Genomic DNA, 22,331 nt, shown 5'->3' on the forward strand with positions numbered 1-22,331 from the left:
GCCACATTAAATTGACATCCATTTTTCCTATCCCAGTCCTCCAAACTATCCAAATCATCCTGTAAAATTTTGACATCCTGCGTACTCATAATTGCTCTACCCAACTTTGCATCATCAGCAAACAAGTGAACACTTCCTCTCAAATCCTTTCCTATATCATTGATGAACAAATTGAAAAGCAGTGGTCCAAGAACAGAACCCTGTGGCACACCACTAGTCACAAGCTGTCTTTTAGACTCTACTCCTGGATAAACCACTCTCTGGTATCTCTCCTTCAACCACCCTCCTATCCATCTCACCAATCCTATATCTATCCCCATCTGCTCCAGTTTACTGATTAGGGTTCTATGTGGTATCCTATCAAAAGCCTTGGCAAGGTCCAGTAGTATTACTGTAAACCCATTACCCCTATCCAGTTCAGCCGTCACTGTGTTATAAAACGTGAGCAAGTTACTGAGGCATGATCTACCCTTCACAAAACCATGTTGTCCCCCATACAATATCCCATTTTCATATATCAAATCCTGTATTCTTTTCTTGACTAATTTCTCTAAGACCTTGACAATGATTCCTGATATACTAATCAGTCGGTAATTTACAACAGCAGTCTTGGAACCACCTTTATGCAGTGGAACTATTTTCCCCTCTTTCCACCCCCATGGGACTAACCCAGACCCGAGACTCAAATTAAACAAAATGGTCAAGGGTACTGACAAATCTTTAGCTGCTTCTCCTACAACACAAGCTGGTATACCATCTAATCCCACAGATGTATTGACAATGAGGTTATGCAATTGACTACTCACCTCACTTCATTCACCACAATTCCCGTATAATCTACTGGTACATTCGTTTCTGCAATGTCACCACCTGGATGATATATTCTTGCAATGTGCTCACTCCGTAACTCAACTATATCAACTGATTCAGTTACCTCCCTACCATCAGCATTCTTTAAAATCATTCTGCCATGTACATTTTTCCTTTTACTTGCTACATATCTAAAAAACTGTTTGGGATTCTCTTTAGCCTGCATGGCCAATGTTATTTCATAATCCTTTTTTGCTTTTCTTACAACATTCGTTAACCTTCTGGCCTGTGCTTTATACTGTTCGTGTGCCTGCCGGTCACCTTTCTCCTTAAATTCCCTCCATAGTTGTTTATTTTTTTGCAGCTCAAGCTTAATGGTGTTATTCATCCATTTAACCCTTAGTTGATGTATTATTCGGACTCTAGGTATACAGTCAGCCATTGCTTCATGCAAATGCATCTTAACTACCTCCCATGCAGTATCGACTTCTGGTCCTTGCAGTGGCTAGCAGAACTAAATATACAATTGGGTGCTGCTAAGCTTGTCATACTTTCCAGCCCGATAATTCCACATGTACCCTGTCTTAATTGAAAATTCTACACCTTTAGCCACTTCCCAAGTCAAGACCCTATGATCACTCTCGCCGATTGGTGGCAATGTGGTCATATTTGTTACTGCCAAATCCTGAGATGTAATTACTAGGTCAAGCACTCTCTGACCCCTAGTATTTTCCATTACATGCTGTTGCAGATAGTTATCCCTTAATAACCGCATAAAATCCAATTCCTTCCTCCCATGTGTGTCATCTCCTCACTCCAATCAATGCGACCATAGTTGATATCTCCCATAATAATCACCCTCCTTCCACTCATTTCTTCTATTTGCTTGTGCATACTGTCACCACCATCTTTTCCATCACCTGGTCTATAGCAGCACCCAATTGTATATTTAGTTCTGCTAGCCACAATCACACCAAATGGCCTCAAATGTGCTCTTTTCTCTATCCTGCAATTCAATTTCTATTCTTCTTGGCTGCAGCTCATCAGCTATCATCAACAATACTCACCCCCCCCCATTTTATTCTCCCTGTCATTTCTGAACACACTATACCTATCACATTCAATCCCACTAGCTATATCATCTACAGTCAGCCATGTTTCACTAATACCAATAACCTGTGGTCTGGAAGTGCGAACCATTGGCAAAAACTCTTCCTTCTTGTTCCTAATACTCCTAGCATTAGTGTACATGAATTTAAGACCCCCATTAGCCCCCAACCCTACCTTGATGCCTTATATTAACTATCCCACTCTGATTTGTTGTTCTTATTTACTCTGGCATATTATATTCATTCTTACATTCAACTGCCTCCCTAAGGACTGTATATCTACACCCCCCCCTTAATAAATCTAGTTTCCCTGAATTTGCACATCCACCACATTCAGCAACACTTTCTGAAAATTTTATTTAATTCATCTTATATAGATCCTTTTGCCCATCGAACTCACTCCACACGTCCACAAATTCCACACCACTCGTCATACATAACCCACGCATAGAGTCATTCGCAATTATGGCCCTCCTTTTAAACATTTCACTGTCATACTGTGGCAAAAGACTAATCATTCTAACTCTCTCACTCTTTTCTTTTGCTACCTCAAACAATTCATTCAGGTCTTCTATCATTTCCATTTTGTCTCCTTTCAAATCATTCGTACCTGCCACAACAATCATTTCTTTCACCCTTTCCTTTTACTCTCTAATAGACTCAGTTACATCCTTTATGGTCGCACCAGGTTGGTACGATTTTGTCAAATCCTCTACTATCACACCTCGTACTAACGAGTCTCCATACAGCACTCTATCCTTCATTTTGTTCATGTTCACACTCATACGTCTATTTTTCCTGTCATACTTTTTATTATTGGCTGGTTCATTCAGTCGACTTTTGCTCATACGCTCTAGCTGCTGTTTTGCCCTTTGTATCGCACCATTCAACAATGCGATCTCACTCATTGCGTCTGTCTCATCTTTTTTATTCTCAGTAAAACCATTAGTACTATCATTCACACTTTCTACATTCACACTCTCACAATTCTCTGGTACAACCTCGCCATTTCTTGTCATATCCCTATTTTCTTCATTCTGAAGTTTGACAAAAATATCACACTCACAATCCGAAATACTCTTCAATTTCTCATTCTCCTTACATTTTTTACACGCATTCACTCCTTTATTATCATCTAACCACACTCCGACCGCACTCTGCGAAGTGTACATTTCGCAGCTAGTACACTGAATCATCTCTTTTATGCTACCGTTCTTTGATAAAGATGGCGAACCATCATTACTGGCCGCCATTTTCCTTCATACTGGAGCCATACTTACTTGCAACATATTTTATCAAATTATAAATTATAACACACCAAAAACACACAAAAAGATGCACTAAGAGACGCAAGGCAAACAAAACTACGCAATATTAAATAAATTTATCAGTGATAACTGAAAATAATACTTATCTTATCTGGAGCTTTCACGAACACTACACACTACGAATCCCTCTAGCGGTGACAGCCCCAATAAAATATGTTATAAAGGCACACAAAATACTCTAAAAACACGAAAATATACTATAAATATTTTCGTTTAATATACTATAAAACGAATTTTCTGGGGAAAAACACACACAAAAAACACCAAAAATCACCAATTTTACACGAGCACTAAATTACACCGCCCACTCACCATATAACCTCGAACCCTATTTACTGCAGTGCTGCCTCAATCGTCTTGAACCCTTCCGAATGTGAGGGTGAGATTTTTCCTGTCAGCTAAGGATGCCTCCTCCTCCTCTTCTTCTTCCTCCTGTGTCACCATTTCCACAATATCGTTGTCAGTTATTTCATCAACTTCATCGTTTGACATCCATTCTGTAATGTCCTGCATTGACATCATCACATCTCGGTACATTTTTGAGCAATGAAACAAGTTTATCGTTTTCATCTTCCACTTCGGTTTCACTCACGGGTTCAAGGTATCCTTCATGGTCCAAAAGAATTTTCCAAGACTTTACAAGTGATATGTTTCGAATCTCTTTACTAACAATTTACAACTAACCTAACCTAACGTAACCAGGAACAGTGGCAAACTTATTCCGCACTTGTGGACATCCGATACACAGCTGACGAAGCAGGAAAATCCACACTTTGCATGTCTCAACTTGTGTTATACACACAGCAGATTGTTTAAAATAAAATTTACTTGGCAAAGTAAATTACAGTACGTTTTTATCACGCAGAATTACTGTATTATTATAATTCTCTGTGATAAAATCCAGGCTCTGGATAGTCGAGAGTCTACTGTACTTCAATATTATTGTGTTTAGATAATAATTTATTTATTATTTATAGATTGTTTGTCATAAAAACTTCTATCGCAACAAAAGAAATTTATTTTGTTTATAAATATTGCAGACTATTTCATACGTGTGATTATAAAAGATTTTATTCTTATTATATTTTGATAGTTAAAAAATGTTTTTCTTATGTAAGATAAATTAACACAGATGATTGTGTGGAAATATTTCATGTTTAGATCATGAAAGATTTGTTTAAAAATGATAGCCTTTACAGGTTGATTGTCCCCCCTCATAATTTTTGATTGGCATTTGTACACCAGCTGTATTAATAAACGTTTTTGTGTGAAATACGACTTTTTTTTTTTGCTCGATGATGCGAGCCCTTTGTTAAAATTTCCATAGCTCACCACTGGCTAAATCCCATATTGTCAGCCCATCCCTGTTCATTTAGTATCCAGGTAGATAACTAACAGGGTGCACCATGAGATGAGGATTGAACATTAGGTCAGAAGCCCTAGTCAGCTCGCTGTATTCCTTTAATGGCTATGTGGAGGTTTTCTCTCCATTATACAACTTTGACCCTTAAGCACTCCTAAACAATAATACTATATTTAAAAAAACAAATACAGCATTAACTACTTTAACCTGATATTGAACCAGGCAGTTGTATGAGCAGGAAAACATGCTTATACTACTAAAAAGTGCATGGGCATAAAATTGACATTAGTTCAAGACACTCTTTCTCCTGTATCCTGAAGATATGCATGCCATGATGATTCAGATATGATCTCTTGAGCTATGCTTTGTTTTGCTGATTTCCACGAAAAGCATATCAAATTGAAATGAACATTTATGTAATATAGCACCCGTTCAGTTGGATCATGTGAAAAAAGTTTTTTCAAGATTACAGGACACATCACACAATTATATCTTACTGGCCTATTTGTCCAATAGATAGGCTCTCTGCTCTCCATTGAACAGGTTGTTGAGGATTTTATTATATTTTATTTAGTTTGGTTGCATTGTGAGCATTGATGTTTTTGCAAACATATTTAGGCTGTATATAAATTAATTGCCTGTTGTTAAGACTGATTTATTGCTCATTTTGAGTCTTAAAAAAAGTTTTCTTTTTTTTTTTTTTTTTTTAGAGCTAGGGAGGATTTTCCAGATTATCTCACCTTTATTTTGAAATCTACAGTACTAATATACTCTAGTTCCCAAAAACTTTTGTGAATGGGATCACATTAAAAAGTTGAAATTATTTGATACTGAAATGGTTGTATTATTTATATCGTAGAATACTATAGAAGTCATCTACTTGAATATTTTGCAGACGTTCTCTCCCAGAAATGGATTGCAAACAAATATCTCCACTTTGAAATCTTTGGTCTAGAAAATGAAGAGCACCACAAAGTTGATGAATTCAATAATGAACAGCCTTGTGTACCTCCCAGTAAACCTCCTGAGTACACATTTCCTTGTTATACTTTTGATGAGCCTGTAGAAGAGGTCTTTCACTCAGTTGAAGATGACCCACTTTTACTCCTAAATCAAAAAATTAAAGATGTAAAATCAAAAAAGGTAAGATTGAGAAAAAAAAAATGTTATAATGTGTAAGAAACCTGAAAGTGAGACTGTTTATTTAATTTTTCAAGAAATTCCTTTAAAATGTTGGATTCATGTATTTTGTTAGTTTTTTGGTGTGACTTTTGTTTCCCTGTGATTCCATTCATATAATTCATTCTGTATTTTTTCTTACCCTGCTTTGTCTTTATTTTCTGTACTTAAAACTTCATGAATGGTCAACTGCCACCATTTATTTATTTCTTTTAGATCCCATATCCTAATGCTCTGTAGTCTAACAAATTTATTTGTTTTACAACTGCACCAGTTAGACTATATATTGAGTGCAAGATTATAAGATTTTAAACCAAAGACAAAGCATATATTGTGTGTATTCCCTGCTTATATTAATTCTCACCTTAAATTAGTTGTGGTTTAATTATAAATCAGAAACTTCTATCTTATGTAGTTCGAATTTTTCAGGATAGTGCATTGACAGAATCAGTCAATGTTCACAAACAATTTAATTAAATCAAAGAGGAATATTTACAGAATGATTCACATTGACATATACATACAATTTCATTACAATTCTTTTGTTTTTTGTTATTCTCAGTCCTTCCTAATCCAAACTTAGTTCTAATTTTCTTTCTTTAAAGTTAATTCACAATCTAGAATAACCTGCCAGTCATGTATACATTAACTGACAATACCTTGTATAAGCCTAATTCAATATCAACATACATTATCTCATAAACAGACACACTTAATATATACATTCTTGTTCAGAATTACCATGTATATTGTTGTGTCCTGAATAATCAAAAATTGAAAATAAAAAAATTTAAAATATTCAGGAACAACTACCTTCAATTGTAGGCAGAGAATGTTATGTTTTGGCATGGAAATTGAAATGTACATTATAATTTAAGGCAAAACTGAAGAAATGTCTAGTTTAAGAAATGTGAGACTTAACCCGTTTGGTACAGAGTCAAATGAACGAATTTATTTAAGGCTATTATTTAATTAGAGTATTCCATTCTATGTATTGTGTGAAAGCAAGTTGAGTGTAAGCTAAAGTCCAAGGGTCACACTTTAGCTGTCCAGTACAACGTATGGCCTAAGGGAAGGAGAATTTATAAGGAAAGCGAAGCTAAAACGCATTCTCGGAAGAACGCCACGCGCAAGTGAATGAGTGCCGTGTGGTAAACAACTTAGCTGAGCGCGAGAATCTCCGCCAACACGAGGCTTTTTTTTTTTTGGGTTCCTGGTTCCTGCGCTCTTGGACGTTGGCTCTCCATCTCCACCAATGGGATGATTCCGGGTTGACGGTAGAAGTCATGAAAGGCTTATCGAGGTTCGCGAGGCAGAGCTAGCTATCTCTTCATAACAGAATAGCTAAGCTATATTGAGTGACCAATGATACAGATGTGTTCCTGCGGTTCCAGAGAAAGATCCGAATGGCACATCGCCTTATCGACTCGAAGAACCTGATTGTGCTGCTATCATAAGTGACCCGAAGAACGGTAGCCCACAAAGGTACCTTGATGTCCAGACATCAAGGCACCTTTCTGAAGACCGAACAGAAAGTCATTCCATGGGATGGTAACGTAGAATGTTGAAGTATCTGATTTCCAATTAAAGATATGAGTGAACTCTATAGGTTAATTTATGAATGGACAAGTTGTAGAGAATCATGGACAGGTTACTCCCATTTGGCAGTAACCTGTCCCTGTTTGGAAGAAGGTTTCGCTAGAAGGGATCTGTATGTGAAATAACATTGATATATTGTGAGAGATGATTAGTGACCTTGGGGTGATTGATGATAAGATAATTTAAGCTGGATAATTGTAGTCTTATAGGAACTCTATGGTCATAGTTATGATTTATGCATTATAGAGTTAGTATTGATATCAGAATTTTGCTAGGAAAGGTGATTAAGTTAATCATGTACCTTATATTTTTCATATATGTCTCTTAAGCCTTAATAAATACATTTTATATCATCTGCCTGAATCCAGCCGATTTTATGAATTCAAATAGCCACTCATAAAATTATTAATGAACCTAGCGGGAGAGACGTGAATGTAGTTTGATCTTCCAGGCCACGACTGCATGTAAAACAAAGAGAAGTGAGAATAGTTAGATTAGTGTTTGAAATTTTATTACTGTGTATTATTCTGAGATAGCCACCTTGGTTAAGAGTCTTATCTATCCTCTGTATTGGTTGGCGCAGCAAAAATATAAGTTCGTCAATATTTAACAGGTGGACTGTCTCAGAGGACATAATTTTAGGGCCTTGTCCCATACATAGACAAAGCCCTAATAAATGAAAGGATTACACGTGACAAAATTTTGGGAGCGGCCTGAATCATGGTTTGTTTAAGAAAAGGAAAGTGATAGCTGATTTATTTAACTTATTAGAAAACTATTACAGAAGCCGGAAAGGAAATAACTGTATGGGAGAGTGTAGAAAACAGTGGTAAAGACAATAGCAAGGATAGGAATATATACGGAGGCTGTTCAATAAGTTATAAGACTATATTTATACAGAAAACAGATTACCTTTAATCGTCATCATTTACATGGTCTTTTTCGAAGTAACTACCGTGAGACACGATGCATTTGTCCCAACATTGCGTCTACTTCTTAAACACATGTGAAAGTCCGTTTTTTTGAGACTTCTTTCAAAACTGCCTCTGCAGCTTTTACACGTGCTTTGTTGCTTTCGAAATGGTGACCTCTTAGTGGTTTCTTGAGCTGAGGAAACAGCCAGAAATCGCACGGTGCGAGATCAGTATGGAGGGTGTGGTAGGATATCTATGTTGTTCTTCTGCAAAATGTCCACTACACAACCAGCAATATGTGGCCTTGCATTATTGTGGTGCAATAAGAAGCCATTCTTCAGCAATGGACGATTCCTTTTGATGTGCTGTACCATTGTCAGTAAAACATCTGCATAGTATGAGCCGTTTACCGTATTCCCGGGTTCTACAGCGTGTTGGTAAACAATGCCTTCCTAGTCAAAAAACATTATGGTCATAACTTTACCAGCCAATTTTACAGTTTTTGCTTTCTTGGGGGTAGGCGAAGACGGATGCTTCCATTCACTGCTTTCTTGTTTCATTGTAGGGTCATAGTGATACAACCAAGCTTCATCTGCTGTAATGATGCATTTTAAGAAGTTGTCGCCTTCTTGTTCCAGTCTTTCTTTCCATTCTGTGCACACATCCACTCGATGCTGCATTTGTTCCAGTGTCAAGAGTTTGGGAATCCATTGGGGGCACAAACACGTTTCAGTCCCAAATGTTCAGCCATGATTGAGTGAACACTTCCCACAGAAATATTCAGGACAACATGCAGCTGGCGTACTGTAATTCTATGATCCTCCTTGATGATAATCGCTGCTGTGTTGATCATTGTCTCTGTGATGGACGTTGAAGGTCTTCCCTCATGTTCAAGATCTTCCACATTTTGCCTTCCTTCCTTAAAAATTTTATGCTAGTGAAAAACACTTGCCCTTGACATTGCTTCATCGTGGAAAGCTTCGCGTATCATGTTAAAAGTGTCCGATGCCGATTTTTGCAAATGCACACAAAATTTAATCGCATAATACCGTTCCAAGGACGCTTCCATTTCGACGACTAGTCGTGGCTCGTAGGCATGGCGAAACAAGCTTGCATTTAGTCACGTGACACTCTGGCACATCAGCCCATATACACCATCTATCAACCTCTTTCATTAATACAGACAGCAACATTTCTTTATTCCACAGAAATTAATATTGTGATGAGTGGTTTCGTGACAGTAAAATTAGTCTTATTACTTATTGAACGTACAAAGCAGAAGCAACTATATATAACAATATAACTACTTACAATTCTCATTCAGCACATTGCTTTTTTACATGAATCTTTTGTTCTCATGTAAGTGCTCCTTCTTGTTTTTCTTTCCATCTGCTGACTCATTCTTGATTTCCCACTAAATTTTTTCTTTCCGAGTCATCGGTTATTATTCCATGTCCTATAGGACCTTTAACATAGTGGCAATGTGCAGCTCTTTCCTTAGTGAGATGATCGACACAATACTTCTCATGTGGCGGCAGACCCAGGTCGACAACTCCAAACCTACGATGCTTCTCTTTAGATTACTGATGGTGGACCTAACTTGGCGTTGGACCCAGGTAGAAGACTCCGAACCTAAGATACTTCTCTTTAGATTACCAACAGTGGACCCAGGTAAGAGAAGATTTAGAAAACCCTAAGACCCAATTCCTTCTCGACGACTTGCCTTTCATATGCCTGGAATTCCATTGCTCGCATGCGCACGTTTCTCAAAATTGAAAATAGCACATTTGAGGGTATCTGGTGTGAGATTGAGGCCATCAGAACAAAATACACAGTTGGATGCTGCTATGATGGAGGTAGTATGCATTGGCAAATAGACTCAGTGAGTGGAGGACAGGTAATTATTATGGGGGATTTCAACTATGGGAACATAAATTGGAAAGAGGGGAGGACACATGGGAGGAAGGAAATGGAATTTATGCAGTTACTAGTATTAATTATTAGGGATAGTTAGTATTAAGTGTCAGGATAGTGGTGGGCCTAAGGGCTTTTGCACAATTTATGTACACTAATGTCAGGAGCATTCGAAACAAGCAAGGAGAATTTTTGGCATCGGTTGGCTCATCCTGACCAAAGGTTATTGGCATTAGTGAGACCTGGCTGAGGAGAGGACACATGGGAAGAAGGAAATGGAATTTATGCAGTTACTAAGGGATAATTACCTTAGACAGCATGTGATGGAATATACTAGGGGTTTGAAAGTGCTCGATCTAGTAATTGCATCTGAGAATTTGTCTATAATGAATATGACCACTTTGCCACCAATTGGTGAGAGTGATCATATGGTCTTGACCTGGGAGGTTGCTAAATGTGGGATTAGGATAGAATATACGTGGAATTACAGAGCTGGTAATTATGACAAGCTTAGGAGATTGCTTGGATCAGTGCCATGGCATGTAAAACTTAAAGGGCTAGATGTTGATAGTGCATAGGAAATGGTAAAGAAGTGTTTGAGTGGGGGGTAATGGCAGACTGCAAACCTAGAGTCAGGAGAGTAAATTAAGTGGGGTTAAATGGATGATGAATATCATGAAGCTGGAGCTGGGGAAAAAAAAAAAAAAAAAAAAACAGTTGTGGAGGGAATTTAAGGAGAAAGGTGACCTGCAGGCACATGAACAGTACAAGGCAGAGGCCAGTTCTTTCGATATGGTGCAAATGAAAGAAAGAATGTATATAGCAGAATGATTTTATGTATTGGCGATGATAGAGAGATAACTGAATCAGTCGAAATAGTAGAATTACTAAGTGAACACTTTGTAAGAATATATCATCCAGATGGTGATATAGATGCAAAAAATTTTTTTTTCTTAGCTCTTATTGTTACTGTGTCATATGATAAGTTATAAATTACAAAATGAGACAATTGTAAATGGTTTACAGATTATACTGTTGTGATAGAGAATTTCATTTGTTCTTCTCATTTTTCACTTTTTTGTCTTTTTCTCTGCTTTTCTTCCCATACTTTTTGTTCTGAGTCTTTTTAACTATCTTGGCTTTGAAAACATTATCATAGGGATCCAGTGCCCTGCACTAGATGTCCAGTGGCTATATGTCCATACAAGGTAGAGATGCAAGGGGGAAATGGGGCCAGTGGTTTTGAGGCAGTATGGTGTGAGATAGAGGTGAATAGAATCAAATACTTGGTGGGATGTTGTTATAGACCTGGTAATGTGGATGGTGGTGATAGTGAAATGTATAGTCAAATAAGCCAAGCAAATAAGAAAAGGGTGATCATTATGGGTGATTTTAATTATGGCAATATAGACTGGAATGAAGAGATAGCAACTGGAAGTAAAGAAAATGAGTTTCTTGAGTTTTTGAGGGATAACTACCTCAGACAGTATGTAACAGAGGGCACAAGAGGATTAAGGGTCTTGGATTTGGTCATCTCATCGGAGGATGTAATTATCAATGAGGTATCAAATCATCCACCAATTGGTGAAAGTGACCATGAGGTGATTACTTGGGTGGTTGCCAGGAGTGCAAGGACCCCTGTGAAAAAAGGGTATATGTGGAACTACAAGGGGGGTGATTATGAAGAGCTCAGGAGACAGCTTGCAGGTGTAGCATGGAATGAGGAGTTAGCTGGAAAAGAGATCAATGCAGCTTGGGGGATTTTCAAAAAATATTTAGTGGATGCAATGTCTAAATGTATACCACGGGTGAGAAGGTTAAATAAGTTAGGTGTGAGATGGATGAATAAAGAGATTAAGCATGCAATACAGAGAAAAAGGGCATTGTGGAGGCAGCATAAGAGAAGTGGAAGTAACCAATTTCATGAGTTCTACAAAGACCAGGCAAGGAGAGTGACTTGGTTGGTGAGAGTAGCTAAAGAGAGGTATGAACAGCAGTTAGCTAATGAAGCTAAAAAGAATCCTAGGGAGTTCTTTCGATATGTAGCCAGCAAAAGAAAGAATGATTATGGAAGGATGACATTGATTGGAGGAAATGGTATAAAGACAGCTGTTGCAGAATGTGTGGTGGAGATACTTAATGAGCAGTTCATAAAGATCTTTCAATCTTGTGAATGTGACTTCATGGAGAGATTAAGAGCAGTTGATGATGGGGAGGAGAGACTGACTGTAAGTGAGCAAGAGGTGTTTGGGGAGTTGAGTAAACTAGATGTAAATAAGGCTGTGGGACTTGATAATATATCACCGCGTATTCTGAAGGAATGTGCCAGAGAGTTGACACCTGCCTTGACATATTTTTTTAATACGAGTCTTGCACTTGGTCAAGTCCCTAAAGAGTGGAAGGAGGGCAAGATTGTGCCACTTCATAAAGGAGGTGATCGAACTCAAGCATCAAACTATAGGCCTATCTGTGTGTCGGGTGTTGTGGTTAAGTTGTTGGAGAAGCTTGTGAGAGCTAGAATCCAGAGTTGGGTTGACAACAATGGTATAATCTTTGATGGACAGCATGGATTTGCTAAAGGGAAGTCGTGTTTTAGTAATCTACTTACTTATTACAATAAAGTGACTGCTTCCTTGGACAGAGGAGAAGGATACACAGTAATATACTTGGATTTCGCAAAAGCTTTTGATAGAGTGCCTCATGATAAGTTGACAGTCAAACTAGAGCAGATGGGGTTGGATATTAGATTAGTGCATTGGATTGGAGACTGGCTATCTGATAGGTATCAACAAGTTGTGTATGGGGGTGCAATATCCAGGAAAAGGAAAGTCACTAGTGGAGTGCCTCAGGGATCTGTTTTAGGGCCATTACTATTTAACTTGTATATTAATGATATTGGCGAAGATTTGGATGGAGATATTCAGTTGTTTGCAGATGATGCAAAGTTGGGAAGAACCATAAAGAGTAGTGAAGATGTTGTGGCCTTGCAAGAAGACTTGAATAAATTGAGTGATTGGGCAAGCAAATGGGGGTGTGAGTTCAATGTTGCAAAATGTAAGGTTTTAAAATTTGGAAAACAAAGATGGGATGCAGAATTTATGCTTGGTAAGAATATATTGTTGGAAGTAGAGGAAATAAGAGATCTGGGAGTGATAGTGGATAAGGATCTAAAATTTAGGGGTCACATCGCCAAAATTGTGAAGACAACACAAAGACTTCTGGGAATGATGAGGAGGACACTGACGTGTAGAAGTAGGGAGATTCTTGTTCCATTGTATAAGGCTTTGATTAGGCCACACATGGACTATTGTGCCCAGATTTGGTCACCTGGTTTTCAGAAGGATGAGGAGATGTTGGAAAGGGTCCAAAGGCGACTGACTAAGGTAGTTTCTGACCTCTGGAATGTCGAGTATGAGGAAAGATTGAAAAGATGTAATTTGCAGAGACTAGTGGAGAGAAGGAAGAGGGGAGATATGATAGAGACCTACAAGTTGGTAAGGGGTTGCTATAGGATCAATGGTGGAGAAGTTCTACAGCGAATAGTGGGAGATCAGGGGAGAACCAGAGGTCATCCCTGGAAACTGTATAAAGAGGGTGTGAGTAGGGGAGTGAGAGGCAGGTTTTTTTCGTGCAGAGTTGTGAATGATTGGAATGCCTTGCCTGAGAGTGTGGTGTCTGCAAGGAGTTTGAATGTGTTTAAGACCCGGTATGATGAGATGTGTGTGAGATAAAAGGACCTCCTAGATGAGTCTTTGACTCCATGAGGTCTTGTTTAATAATAATAATAATAATAATAATATGCACAGTACATGTGATCGTGGTTGGTTCCTTATCTTCTCATTATGCGACTAATACTAGGGTTCCAAAAGAATCTGTTCTTTCATTAACTCTTTTCCTTCTGTATATCAAAGACATGATATACACAAAACTATGTATTGAGTTAGCTCTCAACACCAGTTGAGCGCTAACTCAATACATAGTTTTGTGATGACCGCACATTGCACTCCTCCCTTTCATTTAACAAACATTGCACTATACAAATCGTTACTTATGGAGCATCAATCTCAACTTCCCTTGATCATTTCTGCTCTCCAAGCTATCCTTTAGTGGGGTTCAAATAAGCTCATCAATTTCAGTGCTAGAAAAACACAATTCTGTCTCTTATTTCCCACAAAAAAAAAATAATAAAAATTTTCAGTATTAACTTTGATAACACTCGTCTCTAAACAAGATGAGATTTCACTCCTTCTCCTAGCATATAACACACAATCATGTCTCCTCAACTAAAATAATAGAATTTTCTTTTGCTATATAAATACTAAATATATATTTTTCATCTCCTGTAATCATCCACTTCAAAAATGGGTCTTTTTCTTGGCCACATCATAGCGAATCACAGATGGATATGTGACCAGTCATATTGGCCTCAGTCAATTCATGCAGCACCCAAACATTGAATTTTGAAACATATCCCAGCTTGTGCAAATGGTTTTCAATGCTTGTATGGGATATGTTCAGCACTGTAGCAATCTCTCGCACTGTTTGTGATGGATTTTTGTCGACGATATCCTTCACAACACTCAAATCAACCTCGGTCGGACGACCGGCACGAGGCACATCACCGACGTCGAAATCTCCAGAACGGAATTTGGCAAACCACTTTTGGCGTATGTGTTCTGTTAAGGCACCATCCCCATATACACTGCATATTTTTTATGGGCCTCCGCAGCTCATTTGCCTTTTTTGAAATAAAAAAGCAAAAGATGCCGGTAATGTACGTTATTTCCTTCCATTTCTAAAAATATGTTACACACACATGTAACTGAAGTAGGCCGAACGAAAATTCACTGAAAGGTTATGTGAAATGTCGCATTTCAACTGTGCAGTAGCACAACAATAGCAGCAGGCAAAGTGGCATAAACTTGTACTAACGCATAAATTGAACAGACTTATTTGCCAACCCAATATTATATAGTAGTAAAATATTACTATGTTCTTTAAAAACAAACAAAACATGGTATACAGCAGTGTTTTTCAAACTTTTTGGACCATGATCTACAATAAGAAATACATTTACATCATGACCCAGTATGTGTGTGCACACACACTCTCTCTCTAAACTGAAACAAAATTTCATGAAAGAATAAGTGCTGTTACCATATATAATAAGGTAAGAGCATTTTCTGACAGAAACCCAAATTTCACTTGATCCAAGTGCTACTCATCCAAACTTACCCAAATATACACTCTTTGATTCCTTTCTGCTCAGTCGAGGCATTTGCTCATACATTCACTCTGACATAACATGCTAGAGAGCATTCAACTTACAATCTCTTAATCACGATCTAATTGGGTTGAAAATCTCTCTACCCTACTTTGTCAAATTCACATGATGCCTATATCACTCTTCCATTGCCACCATCTGCTCCGAATTCTTTGATTTCCTCTCTTTGAAAGTTGATGTCCTTCAGTCTTGCTTTCCTAGCAGTGAGTTATCTTCCTTGGTGACTTCAATGTACACGGTACCAACTGGCTTTCCTTTTTCCAACTGTATAGACCAAGCAGGTAGCGATGCTGAAACATTTGACATCACAAATGACCTCGTGCAAATTGTTCTCATGCCACCAGAGTACCAGATAATCCTAACTACTCTCCAAACACCCTGGACCTCTTCACACTAGTGAACCCACCAAATATACTTTGAAGGTCTTGTCTCCCTTAGGTAATTCAGACTACAACCTTGTGCTTATCTCTTCCCCTGCCAAGCAACACTCACACAGCCATTCTCAACCAAGAGTTGTCTGGCATTATAAGAATGCAAAGGGGGTGGGGATACCTCAGAGATTTCTATGCCTCATTATAATGGTGGGATTATTGCTTGTCTTCTGACCCAAGCACATATACTGAATGCATCACTGAAGTCATACTTGAATGGAAGTGTGTATTCTCCATTCCATGCTAAATTCCATCCCCTAAGTAAGCCCTCCTTCTCTGGAAGATGCCAAGTCTGTATGAAAGAAACAATCTACTGGCTGTCATCATGAACTCGGCCTTCTCTCACTACGTGCACCAAAGCCTGAAGCTGCATGAAAGTCATCAATGCATCAAAAATCGATTTCCAAAGAGCCAAAATCTGGAAACTTGCATCATGCCCAAATGTCAGCTATGCATTTTGGTCTTTGGCCAAAGCGGTTAGCCACAATTTTTGTCCATCACTTCTCCTGCAACCAGATAGGTCTATTGAATTGTCACCTACAGAAAAGCCAACCTCCTGGCATCATACCTTTCCTCAAATGCCTGCATAGATGATTTTGGTAAATGTTCCCCAGCCGTTACAAACACCCAGCACTCGATGCATCTTTTCACCTTTCCCCAGGAAGTGATCAGAAAAATTATATCCAAATTAGATACAAAAAGTCCATGGCCCTAATGGCATTTCTCCAATTGTCCTGAAGATGTTTCTTTATGCTCTCTTACTCCACTGTCATCGACCCTACACTCTGGAAATTAGCCTGTCTCCAATCCATTCCCAAGAAGGGTGACAGAGCCCTACCATCAAACTATCACCCAATCTCTCTCTTTCTCTCATGTCAGTCTTCTCTGAAGTAATGGAAAGAACCATCAGCAGCCAACTGCTGTGCTATCGTGAACTAATAAACAACCACCAGTATGGATCCTGACCATGTTATTCCACAGGGAATCTGCTCACCTATGTCATACACCTCTGGATAAGCACTACAGAAAATAGCAAATCCCAAGTGGTTACACTACATATCTCCAAGTCACAGACCAGACTGAATGATGGAAGCTTACTTAATAGGCTTCCATCATTCAGTCTGTCCTGTGCCTTCTGCAACTGGGTCACCAGTTTTCTCACTGGACACATTTCATGTGATGGTTCCCTAACTATACAACTAATGCTGAGATTCAGGGTTCTGTCCTCTCACCCACCCTGTTTCTTTTATACATCAATGACCTGCTCCAGTGGACCACCAATCCAATACAGTTTTGCCAACGACAGTGCACTACATTCTTCTGTCTTGCTTGACAAACCTTGCACCAACAAACCACCAACTTACAGGACAACAACCTCTACAAGTCTAAATACTGAGATCTTAACCACTCTCAGATAAACTTATCAATTTCGATGCCTCAGAAATAGTTCTGCATTATTTTCCACAAAAAACAATCATATTATCTGATTTTTTAACGATACTTGTGACATAATGATTAGAAATATATACACGTTTGCACAAGAATAATGTTTAATTTGCCAAATATTTCGGTCTGAATATTACAGACCATTTTCAGTGGCTACATAGGAATAGTTTTAAAAAACAAAGTGGAATATGAACTCATCATTCACACATAGAACGAGCCGTGTGATGTCATATCGCTAAGTATTAGAAGAGTAAACATTTTTAAAGTCATAATTAAAGATATTAATTAAAAAATTCATATAGTAATCTTAAATAACATGAGACTAATATAGCGGGAAAAAAATTAATGTGTTATCCTCATTAAACACTTTCCCAAATTTTTGATATATATATACATATATACACAGTCATTATTATTCAAGTTAGGACATTGAAGTAAGGCCTCCACACTTTCTTTAAATAAACGTTCAAATTTGTAGCATCCTTTGGTCCAAGACTCTCCTCCTACACAGATGTTGCTACAAATTTGAACGTTTATTTAAAGAAAGTGTGGAGGCCTTACTTCAACGTCCTAACTTGAATCGTAATGACTGTATATCTATATCAAAAATTTGGGAAACTTTAATCAGGATAACACATTAATTTTTTTTTGTTGTAAATTTTGTTATTTAAGATTATATGAATTTCTGAATTAATATCTTTAATTATGACTTTAAAAATGTTTACTCTTCTAATACTTAGTGATATGGCATCACGCGGCTCGTTCTATGTGTGAATGATCAATCGTTCGTATTCCACTTTGTTTTTTAAAACTATTCCTATGTAGCCACTGAAGATGGTCTGTAATATTCAGACCGAAATATTTGGCAAATTAAACATTATGCTTGTGCAAACGTGTATATATTTCTAATCATATTATCTTAGACTTAACTTTGACAACACCCAAATCTGTAGACAAGATGAGATCGCTCTCCTTGGGATTACTTTGACATCAAGACTCTCTTGGCATAAACACATTACAACCATTGCCTCCTTGTTATCCGAAAAATTAGGATTCCTCTTTCATTCAAGGTATCACTTTACCCCCAAACAGCTATTAACCCTGCACAAATCACAAATCTGCCCATCCGTTCATCGAGTACTTACTTTCCGAGTCCAGAACACCAATCATATCCTCTCCCTCCAAAAAACAGCGGCTTGTATCGCCATGTCATTGACCATCAGAATGTCATCTGTGTAGCACATAGCGATTAGATTTGGGCAAACATAAAAGATGTTCATCAATTTGGACGTCTCTGCAGTCACAGCTGTCATCATCTGCATTATCCCATTTCATCAGATTACTTTTGCATTTGGACACTCTAAGACAGTTCAGAGTCCTCCAGGTGCTGTAGAGTAGGTTTATATACCTTGATTAACTCTTCCTTAATTATGGGGGCTTCTTGAAGTTGAACCAATTCCCTCCATAGAACAAGGCATTGCTCCTCAGGTTTATGGATAATTGGTTTAGTTCTTTGCATAAAACTACGCCTCGATTTGAGTCAAGAAGTCGTGATGATATGATCATACATCGGATGTCTTTCGTCCGTCATCTGCTTTTTTTTCTCTCCATCTCACCGGCCACTTGACTCTTATACCTGGTGGCGCTATGCCTGCTAAGGGATACAGCTTGTTGACTGGGGTTGGTCTTAGGCATCCGGTTATGATCCTAATGGTATCATTTAAAGCCACATCCACGTGTTTCACATGGGCAGATGCCTCCCACACTGGGGCAGCGTACTCCCCCACAGCAAACAATGTCAAAGGTGTCGAACGAAGTACCTCTGGTTGAGCTCCCCACATCGTGCTAGTCATTTTTCTTATGATGTTATTTCTTGCATAGATTTTTCCTTTTAGTTCCTGGCAATGCATCTTATACGACAAGGTATGCTTTGTCCAGCTTAATTCCAAGATATCTGGGGTTACTGCAGTGTTCGAGGCGTTTTCCTCTCCAGGCAATGTTTAACTAGCGTTTTGCTTCCCTAGTGCGCAGATGGAAAGCACAAACCTGAGTCTTGTTTGAGTTAGGATTCAGGCAGTTTGTCTCATAGTAAGTGAAGGGTATTTCTAAGGCTTCTCTCAGCCTCTTCTCAACTTCTTCCAAACTCCTTGCTTGACTGCATATAGCTGTGTCGTTGGCATAGATAAACTTCCTCACTTGTGGAAGGGTGGGTTGACTGATCGTTAGTATAAAGATTGTAGAGCATCAGGGCTAATATTGCTGCCTTGAGATAAACCATTCTTCTGATTTATCCATCTACTCTTCTTTCCTTGCAAAGTTACGTAGAATCGTCGATTCTGGAGCATGGTTTTAACCACTTCGTGAGGTGAAAATCTTTCTTTATTTGGTACAGCTTGACCAAGAGTTTCCTATGATTAACAGTATTCTGCGGGAGATTCAGAATTTGGCCACAGCAGGACTTTCTGGGTTGGAAACCGGCTTGCTTGGGTATAAGTTTCTTGTCAATGTTTGCTGCTATTCTTTCCAGAATCATTCATTCAAAAACTTTATACAAGTGACAGAGGAGAGAAACAGGCAAAAATTCTTAGACTCTGTAGGTTCCTTTCCTGGTTTAAGTAAAGTACCACTTGAGCTTTCCTCCATAATTTGGGCAACTGTAGAGATTCTATGCACTTATTCATCAATTTCACTAGCCATTGGATGATTACCAGACCGAAACGCTTTATCTGTTCTGTTCTGTTCGAATATTGTCTGGACCAGCAGCTCTATTCTCTTTCAGGTGACATATAGCTCTTCTTAGTTTTTCTTCGGAGAATGGAGAGGCTAATAAGTTAGTCTCAGCTTCTTTAATGCGCATAAGATTAGTTTTCAGTATCTTCTCTTATCTGTCCTGCCATTCAATAATAGCTGGTAAGCAATCTGGTTTGGCGTGACCTCTGTTACGTAAGCTGGAGTTTTAGTTGGATCGTTGCTTAAATTCTTCACCAGTTTCCATGCTCGTCTGCTGTTCTGTTTCATATCCAAATTCTACAGTAGCTTCATCCATCTCTTCTTTCTACATCCATGAGTTTGTCCATCAGTTTTTTTGCCTGCCTCAATTGTGTCTACAGTGACAGGATCCTCGTCATATCTGATTTTATATTCTTTTAGTTGTTCCATCAGATCTTCATTAAGCCCAGCGATGTATTGAGTTCTGCATCCACCGAGATACTATTTTGATGGTATTCACGAACTCTTCATAGTTACTTAGATCCTCTTCAAGAGTGTTTGCTATCTGATCGACTTCCTTCGCAAATCCGTTCCATGTTGCTTTTTTAAAATTAAACCATCTCTTAAAGGGTACTATCTCTGGATTGATAACGGCTCTGACTTCACAAGTAACAGGTCTGTGCTGAGTTCTTGGTATCGGCTCTTCTACTGTCTTCGTTGCTTGCATGGCTACTTGTTCACTGATAAAGATGTTGTCTGGATTATAGCTTCTTCTCCACCTTCCACTATTGAATGATGGTCTTAACTTGGGGTTGTGGATCAGCTTCAGTCCTTCTCTCTCAACCCAGTTTTCCAGCTCAGGACTATTCATGTGAGTCATTTTGTAGCCCCATGTTAAACTCTGACAATTAAAGTCTCCGAGTATTATTTTAACCTTCTAGGCGTTAAATTGACAGTTTCTTTGAAGACAAAATCTTCATTAGGTGGCTTATATACACCGATGTGATTGTGCAGGACTTGATCTCAATGGTTAATATCTCTGTGTTATTATGGGATGTCATATGTATAGATTTGATATCCAAGTCTGGTTTAGCAAATATAATGCTACTGTATTGCTTGTGTGGTCTCTCAGCTACTAATTTCATACTATGAATTTTTGGTCTATTGCTATTTACTCCTCGATGTGTCTCCTGGATAACAAAAACATCACATTTGTGTGTATCACACATGTCTGCTGATAAAACTTCCTTTTCGGATGAGAGTCCTTCAATATTTATTGAAGTCATCTTAAAAGCTAGCCTTGAAGAAGGCTGATTTATAGTTTGCATGATTGTTCCAGTAGCTGAAGGATTAGCCATTGAATTTCAACGTTGCCCAGGGTTGTTAAGGCTCCTTCAATGTATCCCCCCATCGAGTACTGTTCATATATCTGGGGAAGTGCCACTAAGAGCTTCCTAAAAATCTTTGACTTAATGCTGAAGAGAGCAGTCAGACTGATTGATTCATCTCTTAAAAACTCACCCCAAACACTCTTGTATAGGAGTCTAGTATGTACTGCATGCATCTTCTATATTTTCATGATAAATGGTCATTGGAACTTTCATCAATTATTTCCCCTCTCTATCTATCAAATCCATTGAGACATGTTTAACTACCACTCAAGATCCCTTCACTGTCAAGCTTCATACTTATGGAACAAGTTTCTCTTCTTCTTCCTTCATTCCTACTGCTGCTGTAATGTGGGACAGTCTTCCCTCTCCTCTGTTTCCCCAGGAATATAATCCACAGTCCTTGAAATCCATTGTGAACACAAATTTCTCGTTTTCCAATTCCCTTCCTATACACAGTACTAACATAGTATAGGTTGACCAAAGGACCTCTCGTATATGGGCCCAGCATTTAAAAACACACACACACACACACTCTCTCTCTCTCTCTCTCTCTCTCTCACTCACTCACTCACTCACTCTTCAATATGTATGTATATATATTGAAGTGTAGTGTCATTTGTGCTTTGTAGTTAATTTGTTAATTTGAACACTTGCATAAAATCAAATCAAAGTGTTTAAAAGCTATAAAATCTCTGAGATCTACACTTATATTTTCTATTCTATTTTATTTTTTAAAAATATGCTGGTTGTAACTCACTCAGTTAATTGCCCCACCCACTGGTTGTGAAATCAACTTGACGAGTAGCAGAAATGGTATGAAACCACAGTCAGGTGGGAAAGATAATAGTGAATGG

General features: G+C 38.3%; 1 protein-coding gene across 1 annotated transcript in view; it reads left to right on the forward strand.

Annotated features, from left to right (window-relative positions):
• The window catches only part of LOC150100219 (telomerase protein component 1-like), a 1,179,105-nt gene that overhangs the window by 49,297 nt on the left and 1,107,477 nt on the right, over positions 1-22,331 (forward strand). Inside the window, exon 4 of the mRNA XM_090402391.1 lies at positions 5,506-5,753. Within this exon, the coding sequence (XP_090258517.1) occupies positions 5,506-5,753 (248 nt within the window). The remainder of the gene's footprint in view (positions 1-5,505; positions 5,754-22,331) is intronic.

Source organism: Typopeltis vanoorti, chromosome 13 (assembly GCF_054136105.1).
Source record: "Typopeltis vanoorti isolate ZY-2024b chromosome 13, IOZ_Tvanoo_1.0, whole genome shotgun sequence".
Taxonomy (NCBI): Eukaryota; Metazoa; Arthropoda; class Arachnida; order Uropygi; family Thelyphonidae; genus Typopeltis; species Typopeltis vanoorti.